The 17,911-nt window shown below is 41.2% G+C and overlaps 1 protein-coding gene across 1 annotated transcript in view; it reads right to left on the reverse strand.

Moving 5' to 3' along the window:
* Window positions 1–6,169: 6,169 nt before the first annotated feature.
* The window catches only part of LIN7A (lin-7 homolog A, crumbs cell polarity complex component), a 161,891-nt gene continuing 150,149 nt past the window's right edge, over window positions 6,170–17,911 (reverse strand). The window contains exons 5-6 of the mRNA XM_002711366.5: window positions 17,457–17,675; window positions 6,170–11,309 (exon numbers count right to left, since the gene is read on the reverse strand). Of these exons, the coding sequence (XP_002711412.1) occupies window positions 17,457–17,675 (219 nt within the window). The 3' untranslated portion in view covers window positions 6,170–11,309. The remainder of the gene's footprint in view (window positions 11,310–17,456; window positions 17,676–17,911) is intronic.

The following is a 17,911-nucleotide window of genomic DNA, read 5'->3' on the forward strand; positions in this document are numbered from 1 at the left end:
ACTGTTTGCAAATATAAAAGCAGGTCTATTGTTATGATTATACTCCATTCAAATAAAAGTCCTTACAAAAGGATAAAATAAAATGGAAATATATTAGAAGTTTTATATGTATTGTAGAAGACTCTACACTTTGGGATATAAATTATGTTTATGTTTCCTCCCAACAGGAAATGCTACTGTTTTCAGTAGCATTCTCTTGAATGCCTGTTTACAATCCTTTTATACCACAATATGGACAGATGCTATGAGTTACTGATTGCTTAGCTTTATGGAAGTTAAGTCCGATTCTGTTTAGAACTATGAATCGTTTGTATTTGATCCATGGTTGTTATTCAGTGTGTAGTGAGGTAGCCCTGAGAGTGTGGCCCTCTGGTCACCCGACCTCTGTACAAGGGGAACATGTTGGTGCTCCCCTTTCTCTCACATGGCTGGGACTGGATGCGAGTGGAGGTACAGGTGGAAACCTCTCCAAACAGCTTCATTCCCTACACGTGGCTTGCTCTGTTGATGTGCCATTTGGTCGTAAAGAAAGGATGGGTAAAGAGTGAAGAGCTGAATGAAGCCTTCACTTTTAGGGAGCTCAAACTTTTTTTTTTTTTTTTTTTTTAGTATGGGACCATATGGTAATGTTTGATTTCAGCTTTGGGTTTGGCCATAATTCTGAGCCAATTAAAAAAAGGTCCTCTCAACATCCGGGTATGTGTGCCTCAGTAGATTGTATTCTATTTGGAAGACAAATGCTGACACTTTTCTATTAGTCATCGTGTTCTACATGTGGAGCTGAGAACCTAGGCAGTGACTGGTATGGGACAAGAGTACAGGAAACTCCTGACCTGGGATTCTGCTGTGTTTCCATTACAGTTAATACACCCTGCCTGGGCTTCCACATGCAGGTAGCAAGTTACTCTGAAATGGAGGGTGTTGCAAGAAGCAGAATGTGTTAATACAAGCTCTTAGAACAAGCACTGATATGGAAATTCTCCTAATTCTATGTTGCTTAGACATCCAATTTGAACCTGGGTTTGACTGTCTTATACCATGGATAGGGATTAGTCACACTTTGAGTTTCCAACTCTCCAGTTCCTCAAGGTAGTCCAGCCGTGTGCCTCTACCTCACACAACTTCCTACTGCTGACTACGTCCCGAATGGACTGTTAGCTACAATGTCCTTGATTCAGCTGCTTGGATGGACTGCCTCAATCCTAGAGTGGCTATTGGGTGGGAATAAGCTCAACAGAGATGAAATCCACAGACAACTTCCAGCTAAGAAAAGTGAGAGAGACATATGGGTCAGGGTTTAGACACTTCATCATTAGGCCAGCAGGATACAGGAGCATCCTAAGAAGGCATTCTGCAAATAGCCAAGACCCCCCTCTCCAGGAGCCCTGTTAGAGCAGTTTATTGTCACTCTGTACAAAGACACTTCAAGATCAAATGAGAGAAAGATACTATAACTCAATAAATGTTAGTTATCAACTATAGCTTCTCTTACCTAGGACGCTGTTCCAATTGCATAATTTCTGTAAAGGTACTGGTGTAGATGACAAAACAGCCCAATTCTCTGTCCCTCTTCTCTTCATGCCCTTTGCAATGAACTGTTCTCATTAATTTGTTAAATATGTGCTTGCCTACAGTGACATGTTGGCCAACAGAATGTGGTGGAAGTGACTTTGTGCCAGCCTATGCCTGATTCTTAGAAGGCTGTATGGAGGTAGGCACTGAACCTAGCATTTAAGACACTCATGCCCCACACCAGAGTGCCTGGCTATGGTTCCTTGCTCTGGCTCCTGAATCCATCTTTTTGCTAACACAGATCCTGGAAGGTGGTGGTGATGGCTCAAGTTATTGGGTCCTGCCAAACTACATGGATTGAATTTCTGTCTCCCAGCTTTGGCCTGTGGGCATTTGGGGAGTGAACTACTTCAGTTAGTAAACTGTCTGCCTCTAAACTAAATAAATGAAAATAATTTTATTGACAGGCAGAGTGGACAGTGAGAGAGAGAGACAGAGAGATGAAAATAAATTTTTAAAAAGGCCTTGTGGACCACTGTTATCTTTCTTGTTTAAGATTTATTTTGAGGGCCAGCATTATGGCGCAAGAGGTTAAATTGCTGCCTGCAATGCTGGTATCCCATTTGGGCACTAGTTCAAGTCCCAGCTGTTCCACTTCCAGTCCAGCTCCCTGTACTGTGCCTGGGAAAGCAGTGGAAGATGACCCAAGTGCTAGGGCCTCTGCACCCATAGGGGAGACCTAGAAGGAGCTCCTGGATCCTGGCTTTGGTCTGGCCCCAGCACTGGCTGTTGTAGCCATATGGGAAGTGAACCAATAGATGGAAGAGTGCTCTATTCTGCGCCCTGACCCCCATAACTCTGCCCTTCAAAAAATAAATCAATTTTATTTTAATGTAAATCAATTTTATTTATTTGAAAGGCAGAGTTACAGAGAGAGAGGGAGAGAGTTCTTCCATCTGCTGGCTGCTGGTTCACTCCCCAGATGGCCGCAACATCTGGGACTGGGCCTGGCCAAAGCCAGGAGCTTCTTCCGGAATTCCCACATGAGTGCAGGGGCCCAAGGACTTGGGCCATCCTCCATTGCTTTCCCAAGTGCATTAGCCAGGAACTGGATTGGAAGCAGAGCAGCTGGGACTTGAACTGGCGTCCAAATGGGATGCTGGCATTGCAGGCAGCGGCTTAACTTGCTGCTCGACAAGGCTGGTCCCCTCTACTATCTTTTGAGTTCCTCCCTCTGCCATAGGAAGCAGCTCAAAGCAGCACACTGGAAGATAAGAGACTATGTGGAGGAGAGCTGAGTCGCCTTGGTTGGAAGTCAGTCAGCTCCAAAGCAGGGTCCTGAACCTGATGTGTAATTAATTCTAAATACATGGGGAAGCTGGCCAAACCCAGAACTTCCTACCTGAGTGTAGATTAAGTTGGTAACCTTCAGAATGAAAAATGATTATTGTTCTAAGCCGAAATTTGGAGCAGTAATTTTCATCGAGTCGATGTTTTCCCCAATGTCATTCCAGACTCCTTCTGTACTTGTCAAATCCTGCTCAACCATTAGCATTCATTTCAACAGCTATCTTTTCCAAGATTTTGCTATTTTCTTCAGGTAATAATTTGTTATTTCACCTAGACGTGAACCCCTATTTTGATATTTGTGTTCCCTTTTGTAGTTCTTTTTTTGGAAGATTTATTTATTATTTATTTAAAAGTCAGAGTTACATAGAGAAAGGAAAGGCAGAGAGAGTGAGAGAGGTCGTCCATCCTCTGGATCACTCCCCAATTGGCTGCAACAGCTGGAGCTGCACCGATCCGAAGCCAGGAGCCAGGAACTTTTTCTGGGTCTCCCATGCAGAAGCAGGGGCCCAAGACTGACCTGGGCCATCCTCTACTGCTTTCCCAGGCCATAGCAGAGAGCTGGATCAGAAGTGGAGCAGCCGGGACTAGAACCGGCGCCCATATGGGATGCCGGTGCCTCGGACTGGTGCTTCAGGCCAGGGCATTAACCTGCTGTGCCACAGCACTGGCCCTAACCCTTTGGCAGTTCTTAAGATTTTAGGAGAGCTGCTAGTGTCTTCCTTGTCTTGGTTTCCCTGCAACTTCCTGCAACATACCCAGTAGGTATGTGGATGGTGCCCAGGCCTGGCCAATCATGCCACCTTTCTCCACAGCGATCTGCATCAGGAACTGAGCATCAGATCCAAACATGATGATCTAGAGTCTGCCTGTGCAGTATAGACGCCAAGGGAGACGGTCTGGCTTTCCTTGAAGATCATCTGATGCTGAGGGATACCCAGAGAGGGACATAAAATGTATTTTAACAGTCCATGAAAATGTTTATTTTGAAACAATTTTGAAATCCATACATCCTTTTTCAGAATCTGCATGTTCCATGAACTTAGTGCAAAGTCTTTCATGTGAAGGAGAGGGAATGTCCCACGTATGCTCGGGCACCTGCCCTGCCCCTCTGTGCCGTGTTTGGAGACAAGAGGAGCTGTTTCACCCGGATTCTGGTTTTCCCACCTCACGTGTCGTGGGCTTGCTCAGCACCACCAGCCTCCACTGCCTATGTCAGCCCTGTCACCACTTGGGTCCTCATGAACAGCACTCAGAGGCGGGTGAGGCATGGGGGAGGTCACTGCTGGGAGGGCAGTGTTGGTTCCCTGAGGATTTTGTCCTTGTGTTTGGTTCCAAGCCAGATTCTGTTCCAGGCACCTGGCCTTGCACACAGCTCATTCAAGGCTTGTGGGTGGGAACTTTTCTGGGGTCCCCAATTTAGGGAGGTACCCTCCTTAGATCAACCCTGTGGACACTAAAGCATGTTTTAGCGACTCTGTCTTAAAGATTACATCTGTCCGTTTGTAAAATCCTCACAGAAAATACACACAAGCCTGTGACAACGGCAAAGCAATCCATTACACGTGGGTCTGAACTCACAGACTAGTTCATGAAATGAATCTGTAACAAAGAACAAATCCACAAAAATAAACAGACAAAAGGAGAGACAAAGAGGAACAGATGAGCGTACCTGTCTATAACTCTACCTGTCATTAATAACAAAAAGAAGAGATGAGAAATCTGTCACTATTGAGCCTTGGGTGTAATCTGCCTTGGAGATGATGATCTCTCTCTCTCTCTCATGCTCAACTGAGTTGGGTTTTCATTACTTCCAAAAATAAAAGAATATTTCTCACCATTCAGTGAATTGAGAAAGGCAGATGTGCACAATTATCCTAGTGCTTGAGCACTGTTAGGTTCAGGCCATACAATGTTGTCTAACAAGGGCACTTCTGAGAGCAAAAGGGGGGTTTCATGAGTAATGATGCTGAGAAGCCAAGTGTTCACTGAGACTGTGTCTCTTGGTTTCCCAGAAAAAAAGGACGAATGATTATAGTTCTGCAGAGCTGAGGACTACATGCTGGACCGTTTACAACAAAGTCCAGGTAGAACCCCTTGGTGGGACACTCATAGGTAATTACTGACCCCACGGGCAGGAGAGACACAGTTGGATACACTACAAAACCAGGTAAGAACAGAGCTAATGCAGACACAGCTATCACAATGGCTTTTGGTGCTGTAGTAGATTATACCAGGCAGGGAAAAATCAGAAAAAACCTTCTTAGAAGAGGAGCTGATTGAAATGAGCCCAAAGGCTGAGGATTTGGGTTGGGGTAGGAGAAGTATGACAGAGATAACCGAAAGCTCAGGGGAAGGAAAGTTTGGGACTGTTTCCAGGATAATTGAGTAGTTAATTCAGACACTAAGGTGGAAATGAGAGGGCTGGAAAAGCATTTCTGTGTGGTTGGGAAACAGAGACCCTGGGTCATACCTCTGAGTTACAGGTCAGCCTCTCTTAGCTTACCGCCAACCCCCATTCCCACCCTACCTGCTTCCACATTCCAAGCAAATACTCCGGAGTTGGTGATTCATAATGTGTTCTAGCCCTGATAGATACAGTCACCATAGGGCCCTGCCCAATTGAATGCATTCTTTTTGAAGAAAATTTGTGATGCTTTTCTGTGTCATGGAGCCCCTTTATTTCTACTTCACCATCCTTCTGTTTTCAACATGACCACATTTCATTCTGTGAGATTCTACACTTGTGGATTACAGTGCAGGGTCATCTCCCCTCTCTGACATCATATTGATGTTCTCTTCTCATTCAGAGAGTCTTGACTAAGAATCTGAAAAGCCTGCATCTCTCTCTCTCTCTCTCTCTCTCTCTTGCTATGTGTGTCCGTGTGTGTGTGAGAAAGAGAGACAGAGAGGGAGAGACTGGGAAATCCTTGGAGGATTTTGAGCAAAAAAATAACTTCAAGGGGGTATATCACAGCAATACATAGGGAAAATTGGAGTGATGTGACAGACCTCATCAAAACTGAATTGCATCATAAAATGCCCAGCTGGTATCCACTTGGAGAATTGCTTTGGAAATCTCCCTTTCCCCCAACATCTGGTCACAGAAGTGTCATGGACTGAGTGTGACACTAGAAAGGAAAAACTAATTCTCTTTACAGAGCCCAATCCCTCAACATAATAGCTCTGCTGTGTTGTCAGGAATGGAGAAACACAAGAAATTTAGTGTCCAAATATTCAGGTTTCTGGCACTTACAAATACCTCTATAACCTTTAAAGTCATTTGATAATGAAAACAATACAACCAGTCTGGTATCTAATACTTTTACTTCCCAGCAGCATAATACCACTTTGGTCAGGTTGAACCACTGCACAATTTTGCAGCTCTTTCAGAAAAAGAATGAAAACAATTGGAAAGACAGGATGCACATGCAATGGTAAGAAAATGGCACTACTGCCCCAATCCTTCTCCATGAACGTGAAAAATCCTTAGTTCACCTCCACACTGTGTATGTATTATAAGCCCTTACAGAGGGATGTTTCTTTCAGTTTTTATAGCACCAAATAGACACAGTGGCTAGCAACACATAATTCTGAAGAGTCATTGAAATGTTTATCAGATGTCAGAAACTTTCTGGGTCTATATTTTTAACCATGTCCCTGTCTTGAAGTATTTTTCCATGAGCATAAGCTATAACATAACATTGAGTTCTCACCCTGTTTTTGCCACGAATGTGATTTTTGATGATGAGTGATACTTTACTAATATCTTTTGTGTACTATGTTATGGTTTCAAAGTACTTTCATATACAGTAACAACTCATTTAATGTAGTGGTGTCCTCAAAACCACAGATTGTAGTTAGGCGCATGAGCTCTTGCATTAAAACATGTGAATTCAAATCCCAGTTCCACTGGCTAGTTGTGTGACTTTGGATAAGACACAAAACATATCCGTGCTTCAGTTTTCGTATGTATAGAATGGAACCTACTGAACAGTTCCTGAAAGAATTCAGTGAGATGAGCCACGAGAGCGCTGAGCACGGTAGCTAGCACATAGTAAGAGCTGGATAAATATGATAACTGCTTCTCTACCTCACTGGGTTATAACTGTAGTTTATGGAGAAACTAAGCAACACTGTTGAGTGGTGTGTTTAGAAGAGAAGGCTCACGTAAATCTGTGCAGGGAGTATTTCATGATTTTCATGAGGTGAGGGAGTTCATTTCTTCTAACAGGTGTAGAAGGGACCCAACAGACAATATACTCTAGCTGTTGCTTCGGTAAGAGCTGAGGAGTTCTTCACAATGAACTACATGAGGGAGTTCTGTCTGCCTTGTTTCCCAGTGTGTTTCCAGAACTTAGCATGCACTAGGCACACAGTAAATATTCATTAAATGAGTAACAGGAAAGTCTGGCCAGTTATTTAGTTGATCTGTGTTCTAGGAATCAACCATGAAAGAAGTAACCTTTTGAAGACAGATGATACAGGGAAGGTGTCTCCAATTACTGTGAATTCCTTATAGAATCATTATTAGTACACATTAAATGGGATATTAATAATGTTTGATGGCATGACTCTTCTTTTTAAAAACTAAAACAGGTCTTTTATGAAATTTAAAAATGAAATTCCATATTTGGATCACCCTTGTCAAATAATTCAAGGAGCTTTCATAAAGAACTTGAGAGGTTTGATTTTTATCTATTGCAAAAAGTCTGAAGCTCCGAACAGTTTTCTTGTTTAAAGACCTTCAGACTTTTGAAATTTGACGTAATTTGATTCCAAAGTTCATGTATCTAAAAGTATTTATGAAGAGTCAGTTCTGGTCCTAATTATGAAATTTTGTCAATCAATATGTTATAAGCTGGTGAAATTCATGAAATTATTAGATGGCAAAATTCATTTGTCTCTACATATTCAATCATTCATTCATTCAACAAACACTGAGTGCCTGCACTGTGCTGGACAGTTAATATGGCAGAGAGAGTCCCTTCTCTCATGGAGTTTGTCATTAGAGCAAGACGAGCCAGACAGAACCACCTTATGTTTTGGAAGCTCTTGCTTTATGTTGGCCTCCCTCAATCTTCACAGTATTGATTCCTACTTCAAGATGTTGTCTAAAGCTAGTCTTATAGCCTGGGTCTGTATGCAAAGAAAAACTAGCTAAAAGATGAGCAATTCAGGCATATTCACATACACACAGGTATCTATAGGTGTTTAAAGGAATGCAGACAAAATATTCTACATTTCGGCGTCCTACAACACAGCTGAGTTAAATGCAATGAGATAGGATCAGTTTGTTGTCACAGTTGAAATTGCATTTACAAATTGGCTCAATCCATCTCTAGCAAGGCCCTTAATAGATGGCCTCAAATCCTTAAAAAGCCTTAGAATGCCAGATTTGCATTTAGATCTTAGGATTGTCTTCAAAGATAGGAGTAGTTCAGGTAACTGGAGAATTCTGTTGATGACATGTTGGAGGATGCCCAAAGTCTGTTATTCTTTCCAAAGTCAACTGTGATTTAAACTCAATATCTCCCTGCAGATGTTCTGTTTTGAATGGCAACAGAATCAAAATTTAAATGCTCCAATGAAAAGGTTCTGAACTTCTTTCACCGAACCATGCTCTGTGTATTTGCCTTCAAAATCACAGCATGAACGTATTTAGAAAAATCTGTCCTGCCGCCCACCAGATTCACCAATGGAGGAAACCAAAACTCATTGGAATTACTGATGGAGTCACAACAGTTTTTTGCTCTTAAATTTTAATACTAATTTGTTTACCATGTTGAAGATTGAATTTCATGTGATAGTTACCTGCCGTGTCCTTATTTTAATATGGTTTGGGACACGTTAGTAGCCCTAATATGATCATTAATTAAAAAGAGCATTAGTGCGAGTTGTAATACTTCTTCCCTTTCCCTCTGGCTTAAGTGAAAAACGTGAGAACCATAAGCATCCATCCTGTGTCTTCGGGATGGCTGCTTTTGATTAAAATGGTTAGTAGAAGGCTTAAATTTAAGCAAAGTCGCTTTTCCTGAAGAAAGGTGACCATTTGTATATAGGACCATGGGGGCCATCCTCCATGCTCAGGTGCCGCAGGGTGTGATGGATTGCTCCTTCACTTTGAAAAATAACCTAGCATACAATTATCAGACTTCACATGACGCAAATAAAACATAAAATACAAAAACTTACAGAAAACATGTTAGGTATCTGTGCATTTGAGAGCTACTTCTGTGACACCATGACAATACTTGTATGAATGACTTCAATGCTAACTGAACACTTAACGGGCTAAATTAAAACATGTCCAGCTTAAGCTCCAAATTTATACAATGTATTGAAATGCATTGAAATGACCATTTTCTCACAAAAAGGGTGCAATGATTTCCTTTTATGAGAATCTTGTGGCATTGCCTGGATGGCTTTAATATTTCTTTGTTGAATGATAACTAAAATATATGTCTTATTAAAGTTTTCTTATAAAAATGAGAACTATCTCTTTCAAACTGAATAGGACTCAGGTAGTCTCCATTCGTTCTCTTGTGTCATGCTTGTCTCTTTTGTAAACCTATTTTACATAACATTCAGGGTCCTCACTGTCCCTGCCCCCCCTCCCCACTTCTCTCCAGTAGAAAAGGATCTGTTTTTCAGGATGGGAATCCGTTGCCATAGCAGGGTATTGCTGAAACTGGCGTGCCTCCCACTTCCCATGCTGTTTGTCTTCTGATACGTGATTCACTGTATGAAGAGCAGGGAAACTTGGTATTGACAATAATACCACTTGAACAGGGCACAGTGAAATGTGCTGGGTGATTCTCATTGGTTCTATTTTACTTTCAAGAGGGCAGTCTCTAGATGGAACTGTTTCATAAGCTTCTATTTGGGGGGATATTAATAATGGAAATGTCACTTATTGTGTCTTAGGGACTCGATTCTGCAGTTGAGAAAAGGGCATATTGAGACATTTGCTTCACTTTTAATGAATCATCTAGAATGTGTTAACTGAACGATTATTCTTTCTTCAAATACTGAAGTACTCAAATAATTATTGCTTCCTACTCATTCCATAAAGTAAAACCGGACTTACATGCCTGCATTAACCATAAGTCAAAAATTACAACCTGAATGAGTGGCTCTATGAGATCTTTCCAGTGAATACTACTTTTCCAAAGCTGGCATCTCACTGTGCATTTACTTACAGGAATCTGTGCAATGATGAAATAGGTACCCTATCCCTCTACAGGAAGCAGCATTTGTCATTCAAAATAGATATCACTGGTTTCCAGAAGTCTAATCATAGAGAAACAATACTTTTAATCTTAATCTTAGAGTGCCAAAAATTCTAATTTCTATATTTGGGGAGACTGACCTAATCTTTGTGTGACATATATTTTTTGTATACATACACACATATGTTGTAATTCAGTTTTGTGAAGTCCTATACTTAAAATATCAAATAAATAGACCTCTATGACAGCATAGCAATTGCATGTACAAAGAGTTTAGATTCCTCCAGAGTTTGTCAATCAAACAATATAAAACAAAAAAAAAATTGAGATCAGGGATATGAGAATCAGTTCATGAAGCCAAGTCCTTTGCTAGCATTTTCTTACCAGATGCCTTACAGTTGGTAAGAAAGAACCTATGTTGTAACAGAGGAACTCTGATATATATTTTGTGGAATAAATATACATTATATTCTGTTAGAAACAACAGTAATAATAGATACAAGTAAAACTTAGAATAAAACTTAAAAAAATATGGTATGAGAGTTCCTACCTTTGCTTCTAACAAATCATTCTACTCCACTAATGCATAATGAAATTCGTGGAAAAAGAAAATCAGAACCTCTAGGTCCTGAAGAGGTTACACCTATGTATTAATAACTTGGCATTTTCAAGAGGAGAATAGAGGTTGGAATTTGCAATTAACTGGAACTCCAATGCAGACAACCCAGCAACATGGACTGTGGAACAGGGCAGGCTAAGGGCAATGTGAAGGTTTAAGTGCCAACAACCTTGAACTGATGCAGTTTGAACTGTAGCCTAATGAGGGGTTTGCTAATCTCTGGAAAAGCTATAGACCAAAGATTCACTTAATCCTGGCTCTGGTGATTTATTAAAAAGTCACAGACTTTATTCTTCTTGTACTGCTTCAGTCTGCGGACTGGAAACTCTCTCTCTCTGTCTCTACACACTGAGAATTCCCACTGCAGTGAATAGAAGGTCTACGTGTTGTAAAGAGCACATGAACAGTGGGAGTTCAAGCCCAGAGAAAGACGGTGTCAAGTGGCCTTGGGAAAGAATTTATACACCATGTGTTCACAGCTTCTTGACAGGTATAATTATTGGTGTGGCCTTTTCCTTTCACTATGTGCTGGGATTCTGAAGCACGGTTTCAAATTTGTGACTATCAGGTGTTTGAGCAAGGAGCTTTTCCTCAAGGGCCTGAAAGGGAAAGAGTAAAGAGAAATCAGTCATTAAGATTCATTTGTCAACTACAATATGCTAAAAATATCAAAAGAACATGTGCTATGTGAGAACAGCAAGGATTATTTTGGGTGATACCATTCATGCACAATCTTACATACACACACGCACACACACACACACACACAATCTGATGTTTGCAAAAGAAGTAATTTATCAAATCAGGATAGTAAAACCACAGTTGTTCCCTAAAATGAAATAAAGGACACCCATTTGGAATCATTTCATATGCAAAACATTTCTCTCTTCCGTTTCCAGACGATTCTATGTTTCTCCATGAAGGCAAGGAATAAACATTTCTATCATGAGTCTTAGGGCAAGTAATGGTGCTTGTGTTGAGAAACAAGCCAGCAAAGCCTCTCTCTGCTAGCCCAGAAGCACAAAAATTCCTTCTTTGAAGCAGACGCTAAGCCTGTCATCGCGCCCAACAGGGTAGGCAGCTGCCCATGTGGTCAGATTTGGGGAGCAGCCTCCTAAACACCTCCCGTTAGAACCTTTATTTTCCCACGATTAAAGAGTCATGTCTTTCAGAGACAGCAGTAGTTTTCTATCTTTGTCTTAAAGCTGCTGCTATTTTTATTTCAGGGAATTCGGAGCACCATCCACAAAAAACAGATTTTAGCAAAATTGTTCTGCCTGCTCATGCCAACCCCCTCCCCCAATCCCACAAAAGAGACTGAAAAGCATGTCTGGGCCTGTGGTGCTTTTTCAGGAGTCACCCAACAAGATACTATGTAAAAGTATTAATATTCATATCTATGTGCCAATAATATTTTAACCACTACAACATTCCCCATGATTCTCTTTCCTACTATTACTAACTAAAATTCATTAAGTGCTCAATAAGTGCCACAGTTTTTCATATTTAATCTCCGCAACAGACCATTTCATTGAGTTTTATTTTTTTGAGAGTCAGAAAGGTGCACACAGGCTGACAGAACTCCACTCTGCTGGTTCTCACCACCCAAATGCCAGACAGCAGCCGAAGATGCAGCAGGACAAAGCTGAAAGCCAGGAACTCAATCCAGGTCTCCCACATGCGTGGCAGGAAGCCAGCTACTTGAACCATTGCCTGCTGCCTCCTGCGGCTTGCCATGGCAATAAGCTGGAGCTGAGAGCCTTAGCTCCAGGCACTCCGACATGTTTGGTGGGCAGCATTTGTGATGCCTTAACCACCACACCCAATATCTATTCCTGATTTTACTGAGGTTTAGATTGAGTAACTTCCTAAAGATCACTTACCTATCAAGTGGCAGAGATCCTAAGTCTGAGTTTTTGGTTAATTAAATTATTATATAGTGACACATCTTGAGAGAAAGGTACTCAGAGCAGTGGATTGTGCTAAGTGTTTCAGATCCCTTCATCCGTCTAGAGACCAGCAGCTGAGAGAGCCCTGGGCATACACACAATGTGGGTCACAGAAATAACTGTTGGGATGAACCCTCCACACCAAATGTCCTCATTATTCCTTTCACTCCAATGATTTATAATTCCACAGATTAGTGATTCAGTTCACTTTAAAAACAAAAACCCCTTTTTAGTGTTACAATGTAAATTTTGTTGATCAAATTGCCTTGCTACTCTTTAATCAGCCATTGTGATACATACATATATATACATACATATATAGTATATGTATATACATATATATTTAACATGTATATCTATCTATCTATCCATTGCACAGTCATGTTATTTTAGCCACAAATTTTGTGGTAGTTTTAATGGCAGCATTGAAAACTAATACAATTGTGACAATAAAGTGCTTTGAAACATGGGGTACTATTTTAGAGGTAAGTGGCTTGGAAACTCATAACTCCAAGCAGCATGAGGCTGAATCACCAGAAAGTTAATGGATGTTTTCATGAAGTGGAATCAGGGATTATAAAGGCAAATCCCTTTGAACAAAGAGGCAGTGAGTCAGAGTAGTTAGCAGCAAGAAGTTTTAAAGCTCAAGCATCCGGGCCTGAATCCTGGCCCTTTTACTTAAAAGCTATAAAATGTTGTTTAAATTTTTAAATCCCTATATACCCCTGTTTGCAACTTTACGATTAAAAATAGTACCTAATATTCATAGGGATATTGTGAAGATTAAGTAGTTTAATTTATATGAAACACTTAGAAAAGCTCTTGGCAAGCACACATTGCCTAATACATGCTAGTTGGCATTACAATTGGTTTCTGGTCTCGTTTTCCATTTGGTAACTCTGGCTTCCTTGGATTCAGTTGGATGAGAGGCATCGTCTGGGGCATGGGTATCTCAGTGACTGGGCCAGTGATTCCCCCCCGCCCAGGTCATCAGGATGATGTCAGTGGTAACAGTAGCAGAAGGTGTATAACAGTTACGGTACTGGACAAAACAAAGGAAATGGGGGGTCTGAACAGCAAGAAGAAACAGAATTGCTGAGGCCACTGGCAAACGCCAGTTACTTTGCAGATATGTTACAATATAGGCTGGTTTTGACTGTAGTGAATTCTCTGTTCTAGATCCAGCAGCAGAGGCTGGGGACAAGATTTTGGTCTCGACTTTGTCAGGATGTTGTCCCAGGAAATACACCTCTTTGTTCTTTTATTCTTTGGCAATCTGAGTGAAATATGGATGCCCACAAAGTCATACTTTAAAATTGAAATGCTAATGGTGAATAAATTTCTTTCTCCTCTTATAAAGTAGGTACATTGTGACAACACCCATATTCATATTCTCTAAATTTCCATCATATAATTGTATAATATGCTTTTGTTTGCATTTTAGAAATGTAATCTATTCTCCTTGATTTCCAAACATAGAAGTTAAGGAAAATGACTACTGATTTTCACTTCAAGAGGGTTCAAAACTAAAATTAGGCATAAGAGGCAAATTCCCCATCCAGTAATGCATTTGCTCTATTTTTCATTTGTATCTACCATTAACCATATTGGCCACTTCATAACTTACATGTCAAATAAAGAAATAGTTCTATTGTACTATGTAAAATAAAAAAAAATAGTTCTAGCTTTGACAATAGAAACTGTATTTCCTCTTATAAACAATAAGACAATACTTTACAAGAATTTTTGTTTTACATGGCCTTTGCTTGATTGGTCAAATTTAAAAAAATCCGGAGACACATTCCAAGTTAAATCGGTCAAGCCTATTTTTTTTTTTTTTTTTTTTTTTGGACAGGCAGAGTGGACAGTGAGAGAGAGAGACAAAGAGAAAGGTTTTCCTTTTTCCATTGGTTCACCCCCTAATGGCTGCCGTGGCTGGCGCACTGTGGCCGGCGCACCACACTGATCAGAAGCCAGGAGCCAGGTGCTTCTCCTGGTCTCCCATGCGGGTGCAGGGCCCAAGCACTTGGGCCATACTCCACTGCACTCAGGGGCCACAGCAGAGAGCTGGCCTGGAAGAGGGGCAACCGGGACAGAATCCGGCACCCCGACCGACCGGGACTAGAACCAGGTGTGCGGGCGCCGCAAGGTGGAGGATTAGCCTATTGAGCCGCGGCGCCGGCCCAAGTCTATTTTTTTTAAAGCAACGATAATTTGGGTTGGTAAGTGTAACAAATCCCATCTAGTCCTTAAAAATCTAATTAATTAAAAATTAAATAAGAGCTAATGGAGACCTCCTCAAATTTACTATTGAATTCATGAATGCCATGACTTGATTGTATTTTCCTTGTTCTTGAAATGGCCACTAGAATTTCGTCTCAAGGTACTGTGATCAAGTGTACTGCAAATGCTATATTGGCAAACATAAAATTTTATGTACATTTATGTACATACTATGCAAGCAAAAGCATAGTCTATAAATGTCTTTTATTAAGAATGTTATTGTTGGTGGTTCTGAGGTAATTTCACAAAAACTAGTGGAACAAAGAAACAGAACTGAGTACACAGCCCAGCAAATATTTATGTCCATGTTGTATACTTCCAAAGATGACTGAATGAACATAATAATATTGGAAGCTTTTAGTAAGATGGCAGAAGTCTAGATGGCAACATATCTCTTTCAAAATATTTCTTAACAACATTACCCTGGGCCAATGTGGTAAATGAATTTAAGGAATTGGTATACATTTGTATTACTGAAGATGGAAGAAATTGTGTGTCAGCAGAAAGAACATCAGTGTTTGGTTAAGACTAGTGGGTTGGCATTATTATCAGAGCAGGAGAAGGCTTTGGACAAGATGGCTTGTCCATGCCTGACTACAGCCCTTAATCTCAACTGTATCAGCCTAGCCCAAGCCACCCCCGCTCCTGCCTGCACTACTACTTCTACATATATTCTCTATTAGCCTCCAGCCAGCAAGGATCCACTCTCACAGCAGCCAGTGGGGTCTTTTTAATACATAAATCACATCAGGTCAGTCTCTTGCTTGAAAGCCTTTAGTGGCCTCTAGTGCAGTAAAATCCAATTTCCCTTAGCGGTTTAGGGAGCTCTCTGCGGCCTGGCCCCAGCGATCTCACTGGCTTCGTAATCCGCCAGTGCCCTTTCATGCACCATTATCTAAGTACTCGGGCTTTCGCTACGTTCCTCCAGCATCACACAGGCCCTGTCTGCCACGGAACTGCCCTTCTCTTTCTTGGTTTGCCCTTGCCCTTCAGTCCCCACCTTGACTGTCACCTTCTCTGAGAGTTCTTCCCCTGCCACCCAGTCTAGAGTCATCACCTAGCCTGTCTCTATGGAAACACTCCTTTATAACTCTGCAAAATACTAGTCCCAACAGGATATTTTCATGGATCTGTCTACTCCAACCAGGTGAACATGTAGTCGTCATGAGAGCAAGAACTGTGCTTTGCTCAGGGTGCTTCTGCAGCTTTTAAATCAGTGCCTGGATCCTAGCAGTAACAGATAAATATTTATTGTTCAATAAATGTAATTTTGGAATATAAGAGAGTGTAATTTTAAATAGAGATATCAAATACAGTGTATATAATATAATAAAGCTAGCTAGTTATAAAAGATAGATTGTTGGAATCCCAAGACTGCCAAAGGACAAGTCCTATATATTTTTTTTTTTTTTAGCTTCCCTATGCAGGATGTAAAGAGGGAACTCCTCTTTACGAGTGTTACAAAAACTGAGAGCATCATGTTGTATCAAATATTTCTGTGCAAACTGTAATCTGATACTTCACGACTTAAACCACCATTACCTATTGTTATTTTCCAAAAAAAAAAAAAAATTGAAAGCCTCATTTCAAATACACATTTGCAGGCACTTTCAACTGTCATTTCCAAAGGACAGACAGGGAAAGTTATGTAACTCCAGATCATCTGATGTTGACAGATGAAACGCCTGGTAGAGTAAGCAGGAAAATAATCCTATTTTCTTTGTAAGTGCGGTGATGGGGGAAATCCTGATAGGTTTTGCAGCTTCAGATCATCTATTTAAAAAGTGGAATTTTAATGGTCCATGCCTTGAAGGGTTTTTCTGAGCATTTCAGATAACGTGCGGTAAGGGCTTAGCAAATAGCAGGCAATTCAAACATAGTGACTTGATATTAACATTTTTTTCCTGAAAAGGTATAGCAAAAACCTGATTTAATACTCTTTGTCACCAGGAGGAATTTAGAAAAAGACAGGGGCATCTTAGACACATTTTAAATGAGCACTTAATAAGAGCTCCAAAATCTCGAAGAACACGGCCACTAGCTGAATCTTGCTGATGTTCTTTGCAGTGGGGTCTTTTCCTAATAAACTGCGATCATCTCCATGTGCTAAGGAAGCTTCTTCCAGGGTCCGCACTGGGTTGCACAGTGTAACGCCGTGCAAAGCCCATTCTACAAGGCGGGTGAGTGGTGCCTGGAATCCAGCTCACACTCACACTCAAGGCTCTGGATGAGCACAGACGCTGCATTTCCTAATTTGGATGAACGGATTCCTAGAGAATTGCATGCTGTTTTCTAAAACACCTCACACCTGTGGAGAAGATGCCACACCTGTGGCAGACGCATACACTCTGGCTTGCAAATTTTGAGCACACTGTCTTTTGTTTAGTTGACTTTCTTTTGGATGATTACACGTAACTCAACAATTCGTTTTACTTTGGCTATCTAAGGAACTGTGGTTAAAAAAATATATCCCTGATGGTTAAAGGCCTCTCCCATGCAGGAGGCACCTCTCACCTATGACATATGGTTCTGCTGCGTTTGCTGCTGCTGCTGCTGTTGCTGCTGCTGGATGAGCAGCTGCTGCTGCTGCCGACGCCGCGCCGTCCGCAGCTTCTCAAAGCGGGCCTCCATTTCCTCCAGGACCTTCGGCGTGTATCGGACCACGAGCTTGACGCTGTCCTTAGCGGCTTTGAGCAGTTCCACAGCTTTCTCGTGATGTTCCCCTTCCACGCTCTGCAAAGGCAGTGACATCTCTCAAAGGGGGAAGCTTCGGTGTTCTCACCCGAAAGAAACAATTCTGAAGTTGGTTATCATGGTCAAGACCCAGGGTTGAAATTTCAGGAAGTACAGCAAATGGAGTCTAATGCTATTAGTATTTATTACTAGTTATTACATCCGTAGCCAGACTATAAGCAGGGTAAAGCTGCACCAGAATGCAACCAGAATTGATTGGATGGGACTCGGAGTTA

This window comes from Oryctolagus cuniculus, chromosome 11 (assembly GCF_964237555.1).
Source record: "Oryctolagus cuniculus chromosome 11, mOryCun1.1, whole genome shotgun sequence".
Lineage (NCBI taxonomy): Eukaryota > Metazoa > Chordata > Mammalia > Lagomorpha > Leporidae > Oryctolagus > Oryctolagus cuniculus.